The sequence below is a fragment of the Bidens hawaiensis genome, unplaced genomic scaffold (genome assembly GCF_021521415.1).
Source record: "Bidens hawaiensis isolate Kalapana, Puna unplaced genomic scaffold, B.hawaiensis_p1.1 tig00012199_1, whole genome shotgun sequence".
NCBI classification, from domain to species: domain Eukaryota; kingdom Viridiplantae; phylum Streptophyta; class Magnoliopsida; order Asterales; family Asteraceae; genus Bidens; species Bidens hawaiensis.
This window is the reverse complement of record NW_027491985.1, coordinates 104,868-126,996: the sequence shown is the minus strand read 5'-3', so window position 1 is coordinate 126,996 and position 22,129 is coordinate 104,868. Positions and strand designations below refer to the sequence as shown.

The 22,129-nt window shown below is 33.9% G+C and overlaps 1 protein-coding gene and 1 pseudogene across 1 annotated transcript; one reads left to right on the top strand and one right to left on the bottom strand.

Moving 5' to 3' along the window:
* Window positions 1-9,500: 9,500 nt before the first annotated feature.
* Window positions 9,501-15,314, top strand: LOC143540332 (65-kDa microtubule-associated protein 3-like). The gene is made up of 12 exons (XM_077033427.1): window positions 9,501-9,572; window positions 9,653-9,859; window positions 10,291-10,530; window positions 10,628-10,837; window positions 11,726-11,881; window positions 11,965-12,124; window positions 13,299-13,450; window positions 13,543-13,630; window positions 13,727-13,800; window positions 13,888-13,962; window positions 14,050-14,314; window positions 14,854-15,314. Exons 1-12 carry the CDS (start codon window positions 9,501-9,503, stop codon window positions 15,312-15,314), a joined length of 2,160 nt encoding a protein of 719 aa, XP_076889542.1.
* A 2,998-nt stretch (window positions 15,315-18,312) lies between these two features.
* LOC143540321 (putative rRNA-processing protein EBP2 homolog pseudogene) lies at window positions 18,313-19,247 on the bottom strand (annotated as a pseudogene).
* Between the last annotated feature and the right edge of the window lie 2,882 nt (window positions 19,248-22,129).

Genomic DNA, 22,129 nt, shown 5'->3' with positions numbered 1-22,129 from the left:
ATACGTATTCATATCTTCCTTACTATTACTTCTTTCATACATACTTTATATAAATGCATACGTACTTACATACTTCCTTTCATAAAACCCTATGGTATACCATAAGCCATTCTATCTTAAACATCACAGATATTATAAGGGTCTGGTCCCTAACATCACAGATATCATAAGGGTCTGGTCCCTACTGTCTCGAATAACCCTACCACCATACATGTCTTATGTATGTAATATATATACAGATCGTTCATATAATCATCATATAATAATAGCATTCAATACATAGTCATACACGTATCATACAATTACCATTCAAGTATATGTAGTAACTATCACATGGGAGTATGCACACAGCCCCGAAACCATAACAGATAAAGGGGGGGCTAGAACTCACCTGGAGTCGGTTTCTCTCCGAGTTAGTAGTATTGCCCTTCCTTAGCTGTGCACGGCTAACTGTGTAACATATTACGAGTGTCAATTATCTGTTACTACTACCTCATACATCTACGTTCATTAAACCCTCAACTAACGAGGGTCCGAGTAGATCTGGACGTGTTCTTGTTGTTTAAACGGTGTTTACACCCAAGATTCTTCCTTCTTCTTAGCTCGGATTTGGATTCGGGTGTAAAAGAGAGTATGTGTGTGTTTCTTGTGTGTGGGTGTGTTTGTATGTTTAGAAAGAAAAGAGAAAAAGTGGGGAAGTGGTTGATATTTAATTATTTATAGGGGGCTATGGGCCCCACCACCCACTCTCAATTCCAAATCCAATATTATCCAAACACTATCACACAATTAAATAAACGACACACGGTTAATAACAAATCCTCTTGTTATTTAATATTCTCAAAATACGGATGTTACTTCATTTTTAACTGTTACCCGCAAGGATTCAGGTCGATTATTTGTTTAGATTTTAAATTTCCGAAACCCTATTAACCCGACTGACTTAGCTTGAAATTATCTAAACTAACCCAAAGAACACCCCAAGTTCAGTACAGATTAACCTAATTTTTCAATAAGAAGGAAATAAGTAACGTGCTTGAATTGCATTATGTGGTTGGAAACTTGGAATAGCAGGTAATAGTTAAGCAGGTGTTGAACATGTGAAATTTATCATTTGCGAACAGGGCACGTAAAAAAGTTTTTTAACATACAGAGTAAAGTGCTATTTTCGTCCCAAGGTTTGGTCAATTACGCAAAAGTGGTACTTTAATATATACATTCTAACTAGGTTAAGTACCCGTGTATAACACGGGTTTTAACAAATTTAATTTTATAAGTCCAAAACATTTAAAGTATCAATAATAATAAGTCATGATAAATAAATATGGCTATTAAGTATAAAAGGTACAAACATATGTTATAGTTAAATTATATACTGTTTTTACAAATGCATTAATTATAACTTGGAAAAATACTTATGATAGATATCATATGCTTGTTTAATAGTAAGGTTTAAAATTTTCCACATTTTAGAAGATAAGTGTGCTTAAACAAACATAAATGTGTAAATATAGCATTTGCAACCATATAGCATTATATTTCACGAAAAAAATACCTTATAAATACTTACCCGTTTACTAGAGAACGAAATCTCAACATAAATGACCATACTATAAGAAAAAGAATAATTAATGTGCTTGCTATACAATAAATGATCGAACACAATATAAATGATACAATTATTCATGTCATAATAGAAAAGAATAAACAAAATAGTGAATTACATTAAATAAGAACAAAATTAAACCAAACAAATTATCACAGATTTGAAGAAATATTGCAGCAAAATGGCTAATCAAACCCTGCAAATTGTTAAAAAGATAAGGTTTTTACAAATGTTAACTACAAAAATAATAGCTTGTGAGTTCTCTAAATGCATGTGATGACCATTAAATTTTAAAGATTTCAGATCCAAATGAAAAAAATGGACAGAAAAAAAATCTGTGGACTTACATGAAGAATGAAAGTTGAAGAGCCGAAAAAAAAACCCCATTCCTAACAACCATATTTAATCATCCTCACGTCAAGAACATGTAGATATCTTCACTTAAAGAAAAGCAATCATAGCAATTAGTGTAGACAAATAGATTTAAAGTAGGGGTATGCAAGAAAACAAAAAAACCTATCCGAAACCGAAAAATCCAAACAGTAAAAACCGAACCAAAACAAAAACCGACGGCTTGATTTTATGCTTTTGTAAAAACTGAAGTTATGTTTCGGTTTTGGTTTTTTCATGAAATAAAAACCGAAAAGACCGAACCGAAGCGAATTTCTAAATTGTTGTCTATTTATTTTTTATTTTAAATAATTTAAAAGAATTTAATAAGTATGTAACTCAAATATTTTTTAACCAAAATGCTAATTATCAATTCGTTAACAATTAACAAAATTATTGATACTTATATTCATTATTTTTCCACAACTTTTTTTTCGGCCTAAATTTTCAAGGTCAAATGAAAAAAAAACCGAAAAAAAAAACGAAAGGGAACCGAAACAAAAGCAAAGACCAAAACCGAAAACACTTAAACCAAACAGAAACCAAAACGAAAACCGAAAAACCGAAACCGAGAAAACCGAAACCAAACGGTCTTAAAATTCAAAAAACTTAAGTTTTGGTTTTTGGTTTGGTTTTATCTTAAAAACGCACCGAACCACACCACGCACATCCTAATTTAAAGGATTCATAAGCAAAGCAACTTACCTGGAAATGGGCTATGGGGAGCAGATGCAAAGAAACACAAAAAGGCACAAATCGACGCAAAGATCAAGGACCCCTGCACAATCAAAAATTAATCTAATTAATAGTGAATATAACATGTCACTATGCAGTCAACAATAATTCATAATAATTTAGGTAGAAAAAAAAAAAGAATGTATGACAGGACTGCACAAACTTAATCTAATGTAGTAAGTGCCATAAAATTCATCCAAATTTGACACTATATTAGACTTTTATCTTTTTCCAATCCATTAAGAATTGGAATTTTGATATTTGTCAACAAAGTATTAACAACCATATAATCCCTAATCGAGTTAGGTGTTATTGTTTTGAAATGCAACAAAGAATTATGTTTACTATATCTTTTTTTGTTAGAAAGTATAGTTTTTTAAAAAAACATACTGAATGCAGCTATGCATAAATTTCAAATTACTTTAGCCTTTCTAATATACAGTTATGCTTCAAGTTCTGGTGTTCACAAAATGGCTCATTTATTAATTTTGACCGACAGATTTCCTACCATCTATCTACACATGGTCTTCAATCTATCCTCTTAACTGCAACCTATTCTAAAGGATATTGAGTAATAGGCTAAAAAAAAATTTGATGATAAAAGTCATAAAAACAACAAATACATGTTTAAACCATATATTAACATTAAATCGAAATCGAGGATTTGGAAATAGAAATAAGTAACCATATTAATTCGAGCATCCAACAATAAAGAGATGTAGATACAAATCTTATATTGAAGATGGTATATAATGAGCTGATTGCGACGATGATTTCAAAATGATTCCAGTTATGAATCGATGGCAAATGATGTTGATAATTGAGTATAAATGGTGATGTAAAGCAGGCTACTTTTATACTTTTAATCTTGAAGACGATGGCCGATTACAATGATTGATACCTTTTTATTGAAGACGGCTCAATTATTAAGACATGTGGAGACCGATTGAGAGATAAAAGGAGGAACAATCTTGCATATACCTGCAAATAATTAACTTAATTCAAAACAACATAAAGTAATCATTAATTTAGTAAAGTAAAAAAATAATCAAAACTCACCATAATTTGATGCTTCTAGTGCAATCTGATTTACTTGCATTGGACGATTGTTTGCTTCTAGTGCAATCTGATTTAATTCAAAACGGACTCAACTGAAGAATGATAAACAGAACATTCTGCAATCTGATTCATCCATTCAACATCATCCTCGGATTTACTTGCATTGGACGATTGTTTGCTTCAGTTTCATAGGCATAATTCGTGTTCTTTGAATAAAAATGACGATTTAACATGGCAACCTGTGAAAATTTTACTCATTTAGAAGTTGTACACCAAACCCCACTTCATAATCTATTTAAATAGAAAGCTTTCCATCAATGAATAATATTTTTACACAATATTCATTATAATGTGTATATGCACGCCAAGTGTTTGAACTAATGAAAACAAAATTACATGAAAAAAATTTTTACAAACTAAACATAAAAGCAAAATTAAGGTTTAAATGAAATTAAACATGGAGACAACAAATTCAACAACAATACATCTCCTTCAACGATAACAATTAACGAAAAATAAAAATAAAAGCAAAATTAAAATCGGAACCCTAACAGTGTATGTAAAACATAGAAAAACAAACAATTAGAAAAAACGGTATACCTAAGTCGCTGGCGGATCGAGGAGATGTGGATGATGATGACATGCGGTGATAAGAATCTGCTTGTTCGGGTTTAAGCAAGGATTATGACATGGTTGTTCTAGTTTGAGGGATCTGATTAAGGATCGGGCTATCTAGGAAAGGGGCAAGAATGGTTTAGCGTTTTTTAACATCAAGGATCAAGGATGATGAGATGGTTGTTGGGGTTATAATTTCAAAATAGGGTGGAACAGGAATCCGATTAGTGAGTGATATAAGGATTCAGAAGGGAGGCGGGATTTTGAGAATTAGGATGGAGTAGAAAGAGGACACGTGGCAAAGGAAAACCTTTGTTTATTAATTAGTATAGATTACGGTGGAGTTGGAAGAGGACACGTGACAAAGAAAAACCTTTGTTTATTAAGTAGTATAGATATATAAATGTTTTGAATCATCCCTATAACAAGTTTGACTTTCTAAGTTAATTAATAATTAATACGTATGAATTTCAAATAAAAATTTCTTGTATGATGTATTTTAAACATCAGTACTTTAGGGTTTTAAAATATTGGCCTTCGGTTCTTAAAAGTCGAGAAAACCTGGCGATGAGCTCGGTACCGATAACGAAAATACCGATCTCGAAAATTGTCAATTCTTGGTACCGGTACCGAAATATTCGGTACCGGTACCGAGACGGTCCCGGTATTGAAGGTAAAAATTCGGGAAATACCGGTGCCGTACCGTACCGGTACAGGTACCGTACCGACCCAGAAATTCAAAACTTTGGTACCAACGGTACCAATTCGGTGCCGATTTCGGTACCGATACGGTACCGGCACCAAGTACCAAATGTTCATTCCTATGTTAACCGGTCAAATAAATATAGAAATTGTGGGCTGGGTTAAAATAAAATGCATAGTTTTTTTAGAATAAAATAGATATAGGCAATTGGATCTAGAATTTAGAGTATTTTTATTTCATCTATCATCTTTTTCTCATCTTTAAATTTTTAAACAATTCCATTAAAAAGTAATTACAACTCATCCACTATTTGTTTACCCCGAAAATTATAGAAAGTTGTTATACCAGCTTTTTATATATAAAAAGTTAATATTCATAATTCTTTAAATTAGTTGAGGGTACATAAACGAGAAATATAATAAAATTATTATTTGTGAGTAAGATAAATATAAAAATGGTGGATGGGTTGTGAGAGATTTTTAAAAATGAGTAATATATTTTGAAAAGTATGAATTTTTGTTAAATTATAGGGTAAAATATGATAGATGTAAATATGAATGCTCTTGGTGATTGAAATTAGTAGTTTTTAAAATACCAAATAGTTTTCTAGGATCTAGGCTCGTAGAGTTTCTTAACGTCAAATTTTATCTTATCATTCTTTAGAAACTCTTTATTTTTATTTTAACTCATATGACTCGTATGATGTGACGTACTTTGATATGCAGACTTGATTTGACATTATATAATGATTAATGTGTGTGTTTATGTGCATATTATGGACAATCGATGTGGAATTAACTTGTAGGGTTAGATTCAAATAAGAAGTTTAATTTTCCTAAGAAGGCTAGGAAGGATAGTATTTTAATCTAACACTTTAATCTTAAAACCCACTTACTTTAATCTCAAAACCCACTTAAATTAATTTCAAAAACCCAATTACATCTTCACTCATCTCCTACAACCACCGCCACTCCACCACCCACCGCCACCACAACCGTCACCCACCGCCACCACCTCGTTGGAAAAGTCCGAAAAAACACAATGGAAAACACTATGAAAAACATAATGAAAAAACATAATGGAAAAATACACTATGAAAAAAAACAAAATGATAAAAACATAATAAAAAACACAATTGTATGACACAATGTAAAAAACATAATGAAAAAAACACAATGAAAAATACTATTGTATAACACAATTTTGTAAAACACATTCGGTAAAACACAATTTGTAAAAAAAACCCACTAATTTTTTTTTATTTTTATATTACAATATGATACTCATATAAAAGATAAAAAGACACTCGTTATTATGGTGAATTTGTTTTTCAATAAAAAGGTCATAAAAAAAAGTTATGGGCGTTTAAAAATGATGGGGGAATTTGGCATGTGTCTTGCATGTGAAGAGAGAAAGTTAACAAATGTGTGATTCCTTTTATACCCTTCCCATTATGTTCACACTTGATTTCCCCGTAAATTAATCTCAACCATCCATGTTTAAAATCAATGGACAAGATTACTTTTTATCCTTCCTACAAAAAGTATACTTCCTATTATAACCTACCCCTTGACTTGTAATATCTTGCGGAGCGTCGTTCTCTAATCATATGATATGTTGCATGGTGTAGCGAACGAGAAGATGGTTTAATCAAAGCAAACTGTAGAAATTTGTCACATTTTGGATGGGTTTTTCTGAACAGGGCATTTTAGAGAATTATTATTATGGGTTTTTAGGTTGGACAATTGTTGGATGAAAAATACTATAGGGGACGTAGAGAATTATTATTATGGAGAATCTCCATTGGTTGTATTATGAGCTATGTGATTGAGTGAGAGTAATCGATTTGATGTATTTGAAAGGTGGTAAATTATGTCCATGTAATTTATTAAACACATTAGTAAAATAACAAGTACTTAGTTAAACCCCGAAATAGAAAGTGACTATACTTCCTTAACTACGAAGAAATGATTTTCACATTTCAGCATCAACACCGATCTCTTACCACCCACTAATTCTCTTAGTTTTCTCCCAAACTAGTAAGAGCTATAAATCCTTGAACTACATTGTCAAACCCATCGTAAAATTAGGAATCCGCCGGCGGCCATGGATGGGTCTTTTACATCTACCTTCACAATCCATTTTTCAACCAAGATGGAATTAGAAGATGAGATATTTTTTTGCGAACCTTTAAATTTAGAGATGAAATCGAAAGGCGAGGGGAAGCAGGGGGAGATTGTGACAGTTTGTGTCAGACTCTGCCCATTCATCATGTTGTGTTTTTTTTTTTTTTTTTTACTTTGAATTTTCAATATATGTGTTAAGTTTATTAATATATTATAAGGGTAAAACTGTCATTTTAAAAAAAATAGCCATATATATAAATGCTTTTTTTATCTGAAAAAAAGACTTCAAATTCTTTATACATTTACTAGTCTTAAATGAGCAACCACATGTTTTCTTTAATTTGATCCAACTGATGAATGGTCCGTACACATACACACCCACGTAAACATACATAATATTATTATTATTATTATTATTATTATTATTATTATTATGTGTTTTCAAATATCATCAAACTCCTCCACCTTAAAAATACTAAAATGTTTCCGTTGCTATTCTCGTTCCAAAAAAAAAAAGAACGAAACCCGTTATGACTTGTTAGAGCATTCCTATTCAATTCTCCATCTCTATAATTACACTAAAACACTATCTTTTCTCTATCATTTTCAATTAAATAATACTTTTTTATACTTTTATCATTACATTTTCTCTCTCAATCACTCACAACCACTTTCAAAAATATTAAAAAATTATAGAGATAAACAGTACGCTTCTCCACATTTAACCATGAACAGTAACATTTTCTCTCTCCTCCCCTCACAACCATTTTTAACCATATCTAAAAAATGGAGAACCCCTTCACATAATTTAGGGAATCCGTTGAGAATGCTCTTACGACCCTAACCTATTCTTACCCAAACCAAAATAACCATTTTTTTAGTTAACCCGTTCTGACGTAACCCATGCTGACCCAAACCCGTTTCGATCCATGACTCATTTCGACCCCTGCCCGTTTGACCCAACCCATTTTAGCCACAGTTTCTAATGGTTTAAAAAACAAATTAATGGTTTATACTCTTTCAGTTTGTATTAAACCAACACAAACAGAAATTATAACTAAAGCTAGTACGTTATATTTATACACGTTGGAAGAAGGGGTTGTGGCTACCTGCAGAGTTGCGGCGCTCGGTGGTGTTGTAATGACGGCGGTGGTTCGGTTCGTATGTTCCGGAGGTCGAAGTTGGATCAGAGGGCGTGGAGATGACAAATGGTGGGTACGTTGGCTGGTCCCTCGGTGGTGAGATAAACCATAAGGGGGTGTTTGGTACAGAGAAAAAGAATGGAAAGAAATGGAAATAGAAATGGGAGAGAAATGGAATTGGAGAGAAATAGAAATGGGTGGAGAATTGACAATCATTTCCTTTGTTTGGTACAATAGAGAAATGGGTGGAGAAACGGGAGCAGAGACGTGATTAGGGTTCCGCCTCGGCATCATCATGGTGGAGAAATGGTGGCTCAGAGACGCGTCGCAACACCGCGAACGGAGTAGAGCGTCATCATCATCGCCGCGCAACATCAACACCGCGATTTAGGGTTCCGCCTCGCAACACCGCCTCGCGATTTAGGGTTTCGTTTTGGCTCAGAGACGCGAACGGACGTGGCTGCGGCGTCGGCCGCCGTGCCGGAAGTCGGCATCATCATCACCATCGCCGGTCGGAGCATCATCATCATCATACGCGAACGGAGTAGAGCAGAGACGCGATTTAGAAGCAGAGAGAATTCCATTTCTTTTCCAAATGGAGAGAATTGGATTTCTCTACTTTTTGCCTACACCCAATTCTCAGAGAAAACCAATTCTCCGCCCAATTCTCCGCCTAATTCTCCCAAACAAGAGAAACCTAATTCTCCACCCTCAAATCTCTCTACCAAACACCCCCTAAGAAGAAATCATGGAAAGGTTGGGATGGGACCAACAACAAGCATCGTTGTTACTTTTGGGCCAAACACAAATAAAAGCCCACAAACACACACACTATTTGAAATTCAAATCTGATCACAAGCGTTGTTTTTAATTTGTCAACGGTCGAATTCCTTCCTTCCTTCCATTTCAATTTCAAAATTCAATCCATCTCTCTGTCTCTTCCGGTTGCAAACGCTCACGACTGCATCCATTGTTGGTTAGATCTTCAATTTCTATTTAGGGTTTCTTTATTTTATTCTATTACTTCTTACTTGCTTAATTACTTTGAAATTGACTACTTTTTTACGCCTCATTTGTTGTTTAATTACCTAATAATTTTCAATTTCAAAATTAGGGTTTTCAGAATGACTACTCCTACCAAGGATCCCCTGATGCAAGTGGAAACAACATGTGGTTCTCTTCTTCATGAACTTCAGGTATTATTATTATTATTATTGAACCCTAGGCTGGGTGGGTTTAACTTAACTCTTTTGTGTAAAATCAATATCATCATCAGGTTATTTGGAATGAAGTCGGCGAGTCAGATGTTGACAAGGATAAGATGCTGTTGGAGCTTGAACGAGAGTGCTTAGAGGTATACCGAAGAAAAGTCGATTTAGCAAACAGAAGCCGCGCTCACTTAAGGCAGGCCATTGCTGAATGTGAAGCGGAGTTGGCAAATATATGCTCGGCTATGGGGGAGCGCCCCGTGCACATTAGGCAGGTAAATCGTTTTCTTAAATTATATTTTTTTTGCTTACGAGTTGAGGGTAAAGGGTTAGTTAAGGTTCGGGTTTAGATGGGTCAGTTTAAATACTTGTTGAAACGGGCTGGGTGGTTTGGTTGACCCGTTAAGGTTTGGGATGGGTCACTTTATGTCATTGGTTAAGAAAGTTAATAAGTGGGTTATTTATGCTTATAAAACAATGTTAATAATCGGTTAAAAAAACAATTTTAACAATCAGTTCTTTATTTTGGTTAAAAAAACAATCTTAACAATCAGTTCTTTATTTTGGTTGCATAAGGTGTTACTTTTTCTTGATTTTGGTTGCAGTAATTAGTTCATGATTATGGTTGCATAAAGTGTTTCTTTCTTCTTGATTATGGTTACAAAACAATGCTTGATTTTGATCGCCTAATGTGCTACTTTTGCAGTCTGATCAGAAGACAAAGAGCCTAAAGGCAGAACTCAGAGCTATTCTTCCAGAACTAGAAGAAATGAGAAAGAGGAAATCCGAGAGGAAGAATCAATTCCTTGAAGTTATAGAACAGATACAAAGGATACAAATGGAAATCTACGCAACTTCTTTCAAAACAGTATTGGATGAAACTGATTTGTCGTTAAGAAAACTTGAAGAACTTCATGTGCAGCTACAAGCACTTGAGAAAGAGAAGGTAATTCTTACCCTTTTCACCATCAACTTTATTATAACTTTAATAAACGGGGTTGTTTTAAAACTAATTACTTGTTGCTTTTGTCCTAAATATCCAGAGTGATCGAATTAAGAAAGTTTTAGACCACATGAACACCTTAAACTCACTGTGTGTGGTGCTTGGAATGGACTTTAATCAGACAGTTCATGAAATTAATCCTCGTTTAGAAGAAACCGAAGGAACAAAGAGCTTAAGTAATGATGCCATTGGGAGTCTTGCTGCTGCTATACACAAATTACATGAGGTCAAAAGAGAGAGAGTGCAAAGAGTAAGTACATTGTTATATTTCAAATCTAATGGGTCAAAAGACCCTGACGTTATTTAAATAGTTACAACCTCATAAATTGCTTTATTGAAAAACTGAGCGGGTCAAAGGTGACCCGATAAATTATTACAACCTCTTAAATTGCTTTATCAGAAAATTGAGCGGGTCAAATGGGTCGAAAGTGTCCTGTAGTGTATTCAAATACTTACAATTATAACTTCTAAATTATTCAAAAAACTAGATTAGTATTTTCATATTGTAGTTTCTTCGATCATATTTAGTACATTAAATGTTTATAAAATTCAACCTGGCCCATTTTGACCCATTGGAAAAGTGACATGTTCTGACCAGAACACATTTCAACCCGTTGCTCAATCCACCAACCCATTTATTGTGCCAAATGAGTCAAACAGGTCACAAGTGGCCTGAAGTTTATGTAAGTAATTATAACCTCTTAAATTGCTTATTAAAAAGTTGATCGAATCAATTGGGTCAAAAGTGACCCGTAGTGGATTTAAATACTTACAATAACAACCTCTAGAATCGCTTTGTGTTTCCATATTGCAGTTTTCTTAATTGTATTTAGGGGGTGTTCGGGATTCCTTGTTTTTGCTTCCTTATAACTTACTAAAAACTTAAAAAGGTGTTTGGGTTTGTTTAATATGTGAGAGGAAAAGTTCCATAAGTCACAAGGTTGTAACTTATGACTTATCCATAAGTCATAAGGAGGTAAAAATAAGGAATCCCAAACACCCCCTTAATACATTAAAAATTTTACAAAATTCAACCCGGCTTGGCCCGGCCCGTTTTGGCACATTTAACAAATGACATGTTTTGACCCGAATCCAATTTGCCACTAACCTTATTAATTTGTCAAACTTCTTCTGTTAGCTCCAAAATCTTGCAAGATGCCTGTTAGAGCTTTGGAATTTGATGGATACACCCGTTGAAGAGCAACAGGTATTTCAAAGTGTTACCTGCAACATAGCTGCTTTAGAGGAAGAGATAACAGAACCCAACTTGCTTTCGGTTGAGTTCATTAATTATGTAAGTAATGGTATTTGGATTCATTATTCAAAAGTGTAACTAAGTTTTAAAATAGGTAGAAATAAGTTTTTGTTCTTTTAAAGGTTGAGGCTGAGGTTTCGCGGCTTGAAGAGTTGAAATCAAGCAAAATGAAGGAACTTGTTTTCAAGAAAAGATTAGAGTTGGAGGATATTTGTAGAAAGACTCACTTACTTCCTGAAGCTGATAGTTCAATGGAGATTGCAATGGAAGCTATTGAAACTGGTATGTATTTAGGGTGAAACTGATATGTAAAATGTTTTCACTTGATAAATGTTACATGCATGAATGGGACATTTGGTAAAGGGGCAGGATTGGTAATTTCTTCATTAACTTTTTTATGAGTTATGGGCCTTTCAAAAGTTTATGGGCCAAAGTTGCCATACTCAAAATACAATGTGTGTGTTAGGTGACGTGTTAGAATTGGTGATTTTCATACGGGTCAAAAATGGGCTGAAATTGTCAACTCTCATCAATATTAAACTCAAAAATGGGCTCAAAATACACGCATATTGTAATATGCGTGTTAATAACAAGTTATAATGGGTAATATATCATCATCATCATCATCGTACTCAGTATATCCCACCAATAGCAATGCTATGGTAGGGTCTGAGGAGGGTAAGATGTAGACAGCCTTACCTCTATCCCATAGGGATAGAGAGGCTGCTTCCGGTGAGACCCCCGGCTCGATAGTAGTTTTGCATCAAGCCTTGGACATAAGGCACATAGCACTCAATCATCGGGACACCGGCTGATCGGTGCATGTGCCCTTGTCTTTCGGCTATCAACGCCACCACATGATGCCTGATTAACCTTCCGCCACTTTTAACGTTATTTTCACGAGATTAGTAAAATAACGTCAAAATATATGCAGGGGTAAAAACGGGTCGGGTTGGCCCATAACACTTTCTACCCAAAGTTTCAAACTTTTTGTTAAATAATTTGCGTGTCAAATATGATATTATGAAATTTATATTAGTTAAGAAGGTTTTATGCATTAAAATACACTTGGGACAACTTTTGACATCTCAATCCGTTTGACTTTTTTAACGTACTCATTTATTGGTAGCTGGTTCACATAGCCACAACTCATTATCATACTTAAAATGCAATGTGTGCGATGGGTAACAAGTTATAATGGGTTGGTATTTTTACGGATCAAGACGGATTGGGTTGTTCCATAGCAAATACAATTGTGAAAATTCTATATTTCAGTGATAATCTTTTTTAATATACCCACTTGACGATTTTCTTTTAAGCTAAACTTTTTTAATATACCCGTTTCACCCATAACCCGAATCGACTCATTCATAAGTAAATGGGTCAAAAATTGATATTACTAACAACAATTATATTTGCATATTTACTGATATAAAGTTTGCATCTGTTAATGAAGGAGCTATTGATCCTGCTAGTCTTCTAGAACAACTGGAGCTTCAAATAGGAAAAGTTAAAGAAGAAGCATATAGCAGGAAAGAAATACTTGACAAGGTTGAAAAGTGGATTTCTGCGTGTGAAGAAGAGTGTTGGCTGGAAGAGTATAACAATGTGAATAATTTTTCTTTACCCTTAGTTACTTCTATTTCAATTATTTAATTTTACATGCTCAACGAAAATAACTTTTATTGTTTTATATCCAGGATGATAATCGTTATAATGCTGGAAGGGGCGCACATCTCACTCTAAAACGTGCAGAAAAAGCCCGCGCTTTAGTAAATAAACTTCCAGGTAAATCTTACTTTCGTGCGAACTTGTAAAATATTTGTTCCAATAATGAAATATTTTTTCATAGATATAACATGTTTTTGGTTGATTTTTAAACAGGAATGGTGGAGGCATTAGCTGTAAAGACAATAACCTGGGAGGATGAGAGAGGCATTGAATTCACTTATGATGGAGTAAGAATATTGACTTTTAAATAATAATATTTAAAAATACATTTTTTTTTTTCAGTTTTTTTATAAAATTTAATATGTCCTGTGCAGATCCGACTTATATCCATGCTTGAAGAATATAAGACCTTAAGACAAGTAAAAGAAGAAGAACGAAAACGTCAAAGGGTAGGATCTAATTTAAGTGTTGTGAACGGGTTTAACCCGTTTGACCTGATCTCATTGCCTTTATAATGTTGTTTTGTGTGTTTTTAGGATCAGAAAAAACTTCAAGGACAGTTGATGGCGGAACAGGAAGCCATGTTCGGGTCAAAACCGAGCCCGATGAAACAAAGTGGGAAAAAGGGGTCCAGGATGTCATATGGTGGGGCAAGTAACAGAAGATTATCACTCGGGGGAGCTATGCATGCAACTAAAACTGATCTTCACTCCGTTAGAGCCACGCCTAATACCCGACCTGGCAAAAAGAACGAACGACAGTTAAATAATAACTGGAATGGATCTTCAGGCCTTTCAGCTGGTAAAAATAATTCTAACTCTTTCTTACAATAATATGTCATTTTTAACTTCTACTTATGAAATATCATATATACCAAACACAAACTTAAAATAGTTAATATGAATCTTTTAACCTATCAAATTCTCCCTCATTATACTGTATATTTATAAAGAAAGGTGTTGTAAATATATCATAAATTGATGAGTTTTGTAGTCGATAAATCTGTTCAGCAGGCAATTTTTTTTATAAATGTAGTAAAAAAAATAATAAGCGTTTTTAATAATATTAACAAGCTGGTAAAGTTTATCAAGAATGACAAACATTAAGAAGTAATGATATGATTACCAGCCGGATATCTAACTTAGTTTTAAAATTTCTCCCTTCAGAAAAAAAATATAAAAAGCAAAATGAGAAGGGTAAAAATGACTTCTTTATGCAAAGGGTAAAAAATGTTTTTTTTTTTTATTAAAACAGGCCATATTTTGAAAAATCTTGCCAATGAGTAAGTGAAATTGTAAAGCTTTTCAATTAAAGAGGTAATTTGGAATTTCTTATTTCAGGGAGAAGAGGTTTGGACATAGCTGGACTTCCTGCAAACAGAAAACACTCCATCAGCGAAACCGAACCGCCACAACCACAACAACAACCGATCTTCCGAACACCCTTTTCACCGTTGTCTTCAACCGAATCATCAAAAACCAGCATAAGTTTACTTGAAGATCTCAACCGAAAACACGGAATGTTGCAAAAAACATTTCAAAACAACACCACACCATTTACAACTCCTTCCAAAACCATAACATCTGCAACAGATGACGAAAACAGAACTCCTAAAACACACATGATCCCAACCGTACCCTGTACACCATCAACTGTTTCGGTCCCAATGCAGACTGTGATGACGCCTTTAACGGGTGTGAATCAGATTATTCCTGAAGAGATTGTTGAATACTCCTTTGAAGAGAGAAGAGCGGGCTTTGTGGCTCCGAGAACACTACTGAAGACAGTTGTTGCAGTTTGATGTTTGTGAAGAAGTTACTTAATAAGTAATTAGGATACTTTGATTTGTTATGGTTTAATGGTTGTTAGTTGTTACTGCTGACATGTTTGTTTGGTGTTTGAAGTCAATTGTAATTGGCTTTAATGACTTGTGCTGATGTTTGAAGTTTAGTGGCTGGCTGGCTATGTGATAAAGATTTACCACTTTTATTCTGTTGATATTTGTTATTACTAAATATTGTTTTTGAAAATGGCATTTTACATACATATTATATTAATTTAACGAAATAGCCGTCATATTAATGTAACCAAATGACGACTTATTGTATGATTGAGATGCCTGCCTTTTCTTTTCCTTAGGACGGGTTTTAAATAATTGTAACATTTTCAGCACTACCATTAAAGAAACCTAAACTATAATTCCTCTAGCCAATTGGTTGATTTCCGTGTTTGAAAAATCTACCTCGTTCCTTGTTTTCCATAAACACCAATATGCGATTACCAAAATGCCATGGATGACATCCTTTTGGTAGTCTTCCTTTGGAACTTGCTGGTAAATAACAAAGATGCCACGAACCAGAAAAGCGCAAGCAGGATTGATCTTGCACTAATTACAATAACTGAAATTGTGTAACAAGAGGTGAAGAGATGGTCCGCGCTTCTCCACAAGGACCTGAGGAGGGCATGAGCCTATAATGTGAGGATTCAATCAACATAAAGTTTATTGAACTCGTTGACAATTAAACTCTTTATAAGCTATTTCTTTAAGTTGGTACAAAAAATATAACATTTTATTAGATCATTTTGATTTCCCATTCTTTTATGTCACACCAACTTGGAATGTAATATTAAAACAGTTTGGTGTAATCTTTCTTCATTGGATGCATTCGTTAACTAACTAAATAAATTTTTTATGTGAAATTAAATTTGTGTCTATGTTCCTGTGTGTTTGTTTTTTTTTCGATTTTGGAATTGGCCCCACTAATCCAATTGATCTTTAAAAGAAAATAATATTAATTAAAAACTCTTCCTTAATTGTACTGAATAATAATGAAATGTAGCATGTCAACTGCCCCCAAAATAATAAAAGGTATCACATCAAAACAAAAGATAGCAGCATCTGCTTGTTAAATTTAACTTTCTTTTAACATATTTCACATGAATTTAAACTGAGAACCAAGATTCTAAACTAGAAGAAGCAACAACCAAAATTCATAACTTGTTATCGAACCAACTTATGTACATTCTCTATAACAATCCAACCATCCAATAGGCCATAATTTTCACATGAAACTTAATTAGTGAAAGAACCAAGAGTTGAAGCTGAAATCAGTTTTTCAGCCATCCAACCTCTGTTAACCTTTTCAATGAACTCTTCAACTCTTCTTCTGAGTTCATCTTCCTCCTCCTCGTGCTCATTGACCTCTAAGTTGCAATCATCATCATAAGAAACCGGGTCAACGTCTATCAATACACTGGTGTTAATCTTTTGTAGGGATGCAGTTTGACTCACTGGAGTGGCAGTTGCAAAAGTTTTGTTTTTGTTGACGACAGGAGGCGGTGGCGGTGGTGGAATGGGAGTAGGAGTGTGTTGATGATCAGAATGTGATGATGGTTCCAAGCTAACAAGAATGAGAGTGACTATGATCACATTGCACAAAAGAAATATGAGGTGCGGATTTGATGCAGCCACAGCGATCAATTCAAACATGGCGTTGGCCACAGAATATTAGAGAGAGATGGGTTGGGAGAGATGGAAGGGTTTATAAGGATGGGAGAATAAGAAGAGTGTGTTGTGTAAGCTTTTGGATGATTGGGGTGTGGTGTGAAAGCTAACTGCAGTTGACTTCTCAATATAAAAACCAGTCTAACAACCATCAATAAACTATAACATTAAAACAGATTAATTTTTTTGTATGATAAATAATTGACGTTCTAAACTTTTTAATAAACTTCCTTTGTAAGTCTTTATTTAACTTTTTGACTCGTTTCCATGTGTCACAGATGAAACATTCAAGTCTCGGACAACAAAATTAATTATCAAATTGCTAACAATAAACACACAATAAAAATCATACATAAGCTTTAATGTATCATAAACCAACGCACACCCAAGCTGATAAGCATGTTCAAAATTAAATTTACTAAAACTCAAAAACATCTAAATCTGTGATACAAATAATAAAAATATAATTAGAATATATAATTAAGTTTTTATTTGTCATGCAAAGTTTGCCTTCAACTTAAAGTTAACCTTTTTACTTGTAGATAAACAGTAAATTTCATTTAATGTATAAAATCTCCAAAACCAGTTCGTACTCGATCCAAATTAACACCAAAAAAATTATCATCACACACCCCATTTTAAACTGTACAGTAGAAAACCCATTCAACTCCAACTAAAATAGGACGATCCTCGACCCACCCATGGTGCAACCTCTAGCTTTTAACATCAATACAACACTTATTTCTCAAGCCAGAACATGATTAAACAGAACCAAAAGAAAAACACGACAGACGATTTTAAAGTTAGCCAAAATCTAATTTTACGTTTATATGCGCCAAAACCATTTTCAAGATTTATGTTGTGATCCTAACCATTATTATAGATCGCGTTCCGAGCTGTACAAAAAAAAATTCAACTTCAACCAAGATGGCCCATTACCCCCGCCCACCCATATTGCAACCTCTAGTTTTTAACATCAACAGAAAACCTACTTCTCTTGCTATATCACAGCCAGTTTTGTCTACCAAACCTAAGAGATCTCATGAGATCTCATAAGATGCAATAACATGATTGTGCTGACTGGCCCATCAAATAATGCCATGTCATATAACAAACAACCAACAGACCAATATAAGTTCAAAAGTCAAAAAAATAAAAGAAACACTGCGGTAAATAAAAGTTTTCATAGAGAATATCTGGTGGCTCAAAACATTCATAATACTAAAACTAAAGCAACAGAAATGAACCAAAACAACAATCTGACCTTAAAGAACCAAAACAAAACTGATGAACTTATGACGATCACTTCTTTCTTTTCTTGTTCCCGAAAGACTCGCTCTTCTTGTTAAACCCATTAAAATCATTAGTAGTCTCCGCAGTATTCTGCTTCTTCAAACCCTTCTTCCCACCAAACCCATACTTTGAATCCCGATTTTTCCTCTTATTGTTTACGCCCCCCTTACGGTCCTTCCCACCACCTACTTTCGCCTTTCCACCCGACCGGTCTCACGGGTTCACCCCGGCCCGTTTGTTCTTCTTAGACTTATCCGACTCTTTTCCACTTTCAAACGACAAACCCATATCGCCATCCTTGTCACCACCCGCAAACCCGCTCTGTTCCCGTTGTTTCCTCCATTTCTTAACCGACTCAATCTCTTCTTTCTTCATTTTGGCCCATTCTTTTTGCTTCTCGGCTTGCACTTCTTTTGCCTTTTTCTTATTCTCTCGGGCCTTTCGTCTTTCTTCCGCCTCTTCAATTCTTTTCTTTTCAGATAAAAGCCGACCCTTAATCTTCTCCATGTATGTGTCGGTTTTCACCATTTCGGCATAATAATCAGTGGGCCGGAGAAACGGGAGGCCCAAAGGTTGGAATTTGAGAAAGCTTGACGGGTGCCTTCAAGGGCTTGTGTGTAGAACGCGAGCTCACGTGCCAGGTCATCATTAACGTCTACCTTTTGGTCTTGGTCAATGTGAAGTGATAATTTGTGTAGCCAATCAACATCTTCGGGCCAGCTTATGTCCCCGAGTTTGTCAAGTATAGCTTCTTTGTTGTATATGGCGGTTTTTGATGGCTCGGTTAGTTTAATGTCCTCGTCCCCTTCGGATTCAGACTCCGACTCAGGGTCGGATTCGGATTGGATTTCTGGGTCAGAATCCGAAGCATCCATATCAAGATCTTCGGGTAACGTCTCTAACAACTTGGAAGTCGGCTTTTTTATAGCCATTTAGTAATCTGTTACAGTTAAACAATAACAAAACTCTTCCAACTGATTTGTCAAAATAAATAACGAAAAATGACATGGTTCATATATATATATATATATATATATATATATATTTTCGGTTACTATTTTTTTTTTGTTAAAACAATATTACATGGTGTAGTTAACCTCAAATACAGTAGGAATATAAACAAAGAATCTTGGCAATATTGTTATGAAACATGTATCTATCTATCTATAAATAATATTTGATAATTTGCAATAACAAACAAACTTCCCTATCAAACCCTGATGTGCCCTTATTCAAAATTAAAAAAAAAAAAAAACTAAAATGAACGAGACGAAATCGAAATCGAGATTAACAGTAAAGGGCAGATAGCAACTGAAAGAAATTGTAAAATAGATTAACCAGATAATAATATTCTAAAACCCTAGATTAACGATGTGCAAAAGCAAGATTAATAGAATAGAATTGCATACATGAACCAATGAAAACAAACGGCAGACAAATAACCGGCTGACCTTGGAAGCTAACTGTCGACGGAACAGAGGCGTATGTATGTATATGATGATGATGAACCCTAAACCCTTGAATGAAACGTCAATTGCTTTCTCTAATGTGTGTATATATAGGCCCATTTTTGTCAAAAGAGAGTTAGCCCGTTAAAATGTGAGTTTCGGCCTACGACTTGGCCCATGTAAGCTTTTAAATAAATTGATGATTCATTCATTTTGTGTCGTATTAAAATTACTAAATTAGATAAGTAGGTAAGTGTCTCGAGTGGTTTTATTTAGTTATAGTATAGTGTTTCATCCACCTGTTATGATTTTAAGTTTCAATTATTGATGATTGAACTATTTATTGTAAGTTTTATATACTGGCGGTGTCAGTGTTGTATTTTGTGCAAGATGTGATAATATATGAAAAGTAACAATATAAAAAGTGAAAACAAAACAACAAAAGAATATATAAAAAAAATAAACCCAGGAAATTAAGAGAAAAAAAAATAAACCAAATTAAATGAGCCATAAGCGAATTAATAGAAGGGTTGATTAAGCCATAACCAATTAATTGAAGTTTATGGTTTGGTTATGGTTTTGATGTGTGATAACCAAACTGAACTTTGATGATAATATATGTTATGTAAGAAACTTATTGATATTTGAAGCAATTCTAACTAAAACTTCCAACCAGTGTATTTGTTTGCTAATTAACTAAAGTCTAGTCATTTACTCATTTTTTAAGTATCATAACCAAATTGTCCAAATTATAGATATAATTAAGAAAAATCCATTTAATCTAGAACTAGAAGCAGCTTTTATTGGATTTGCCAGTCAAGATTACCACACCAATTGAATGTGAACATCATGAAACATGATCTTCTATGTTAGCCTACCAACTGCTTGAATAGTTGCTTTAAACACCTAGTAAATTTCATTTCTATTTACTTTGTATATTATGTGACACAGAGAGATAACGCCATCCAAACCAATTTCATTTTAGAGACCATAAACTATTGGGGACCATAGTTGTAATTTCTTAAAGTTAGATACTAAATTTGCAGAAGAGTTTACTACATAATTGATGTCTAACGTTTCATGAAAGTAACAACATTGGGTATTAACATTTAAAAGTCACTTGTTTAGGTATTCAACTTTCAATTTTGTAACAAAGTTGGGTACTAAGTCTAACATCCGTTAAAAACTTAACAGAATGGGAGTTATGTGAAAAAAACTAAGGGTAATCTTGTCATTACACATTTAACACATACTAACGTATCAACTCCTTCTTCGCTCCATGTTTGTAATATAGAGAAGACACAAAGACACGATTAGGGCAAACGTAGAACAATGGGAACGTGGGTAATCATGACAGAATTTCAAAACTTTGAATTCGACATGGCTTAAGGTACGTGATTTTGGTAATGATATGCTATTTAGACCCTTTGTTGTTGATAGTGAGATGAAACTAAAAACCGTTTTTTTTTTTGTTTCAGGCCTTCATCCAGAGCTTTTTTTTTTATCAAAATTCGTCATGGTAGAGAATTTTCCATCAGCAACTACCACAAAGTTTATAAAATGGGCAAGGTCAATTATGTGGATTTGTTGGACGTAGAAAGGTTATGTAAATTTTTTACTTGAATGACATATTAAAAAAGTTAGTATACCATGGCACTTACCAATGACTTTCGTTACATTCACGGCTCTTTTCATTAGATAACCAAACTTTTTTATTATATCATTGACTGGTTGAAGTAAAAAAATACAGAACCTTTCTACGTTATGAAGTGTCAATGAAGTAAAAAAGTAAAAAAGTTAGTATATAGAACTTTTTTATTATGCATCCAACAAATTCACATAATTGACTTTACCCCTTTCATAAACTTTCTGGTAGTTGTTGATGGAAAATTCTCTACCATAGTGAATTTTGATAGAAAAAAGCTATGCATGAAGGCCTGAACACAAAAATAAAAAAATACGATTTTCAGTTTCATCTCACTATCAAGAACAAAGGGTCTAAATAGCATATCATTACCAATATTACGTATTGTAAGCCATTTTAAATTTAAAGTTTTGAAACTCTGTCTTGATTGCCCGCACGCCCATTGTTCTTCGCTTGCCCTAATCGTGACTTTGTGTCTTCTCGGTATTACAAACATGGAGCGAAGAAGAAGGAGTTGATACGTTAGTATGGGTTAAATGTGTAATGACAAGATTACCCTTAGTTTTTCTTTTTTTTGTTTTGTTTTCACATGACTCCCATTCTGTTAAGTTTTTAACGGATGACTTAGTACCCAACTTTGTTACAAAATTGAAATTTTAATACCTAAAAAAGTGACTTTTAAATGTTAATACCCAATGTTGTTGCTTTCATGAAACATTAGACAC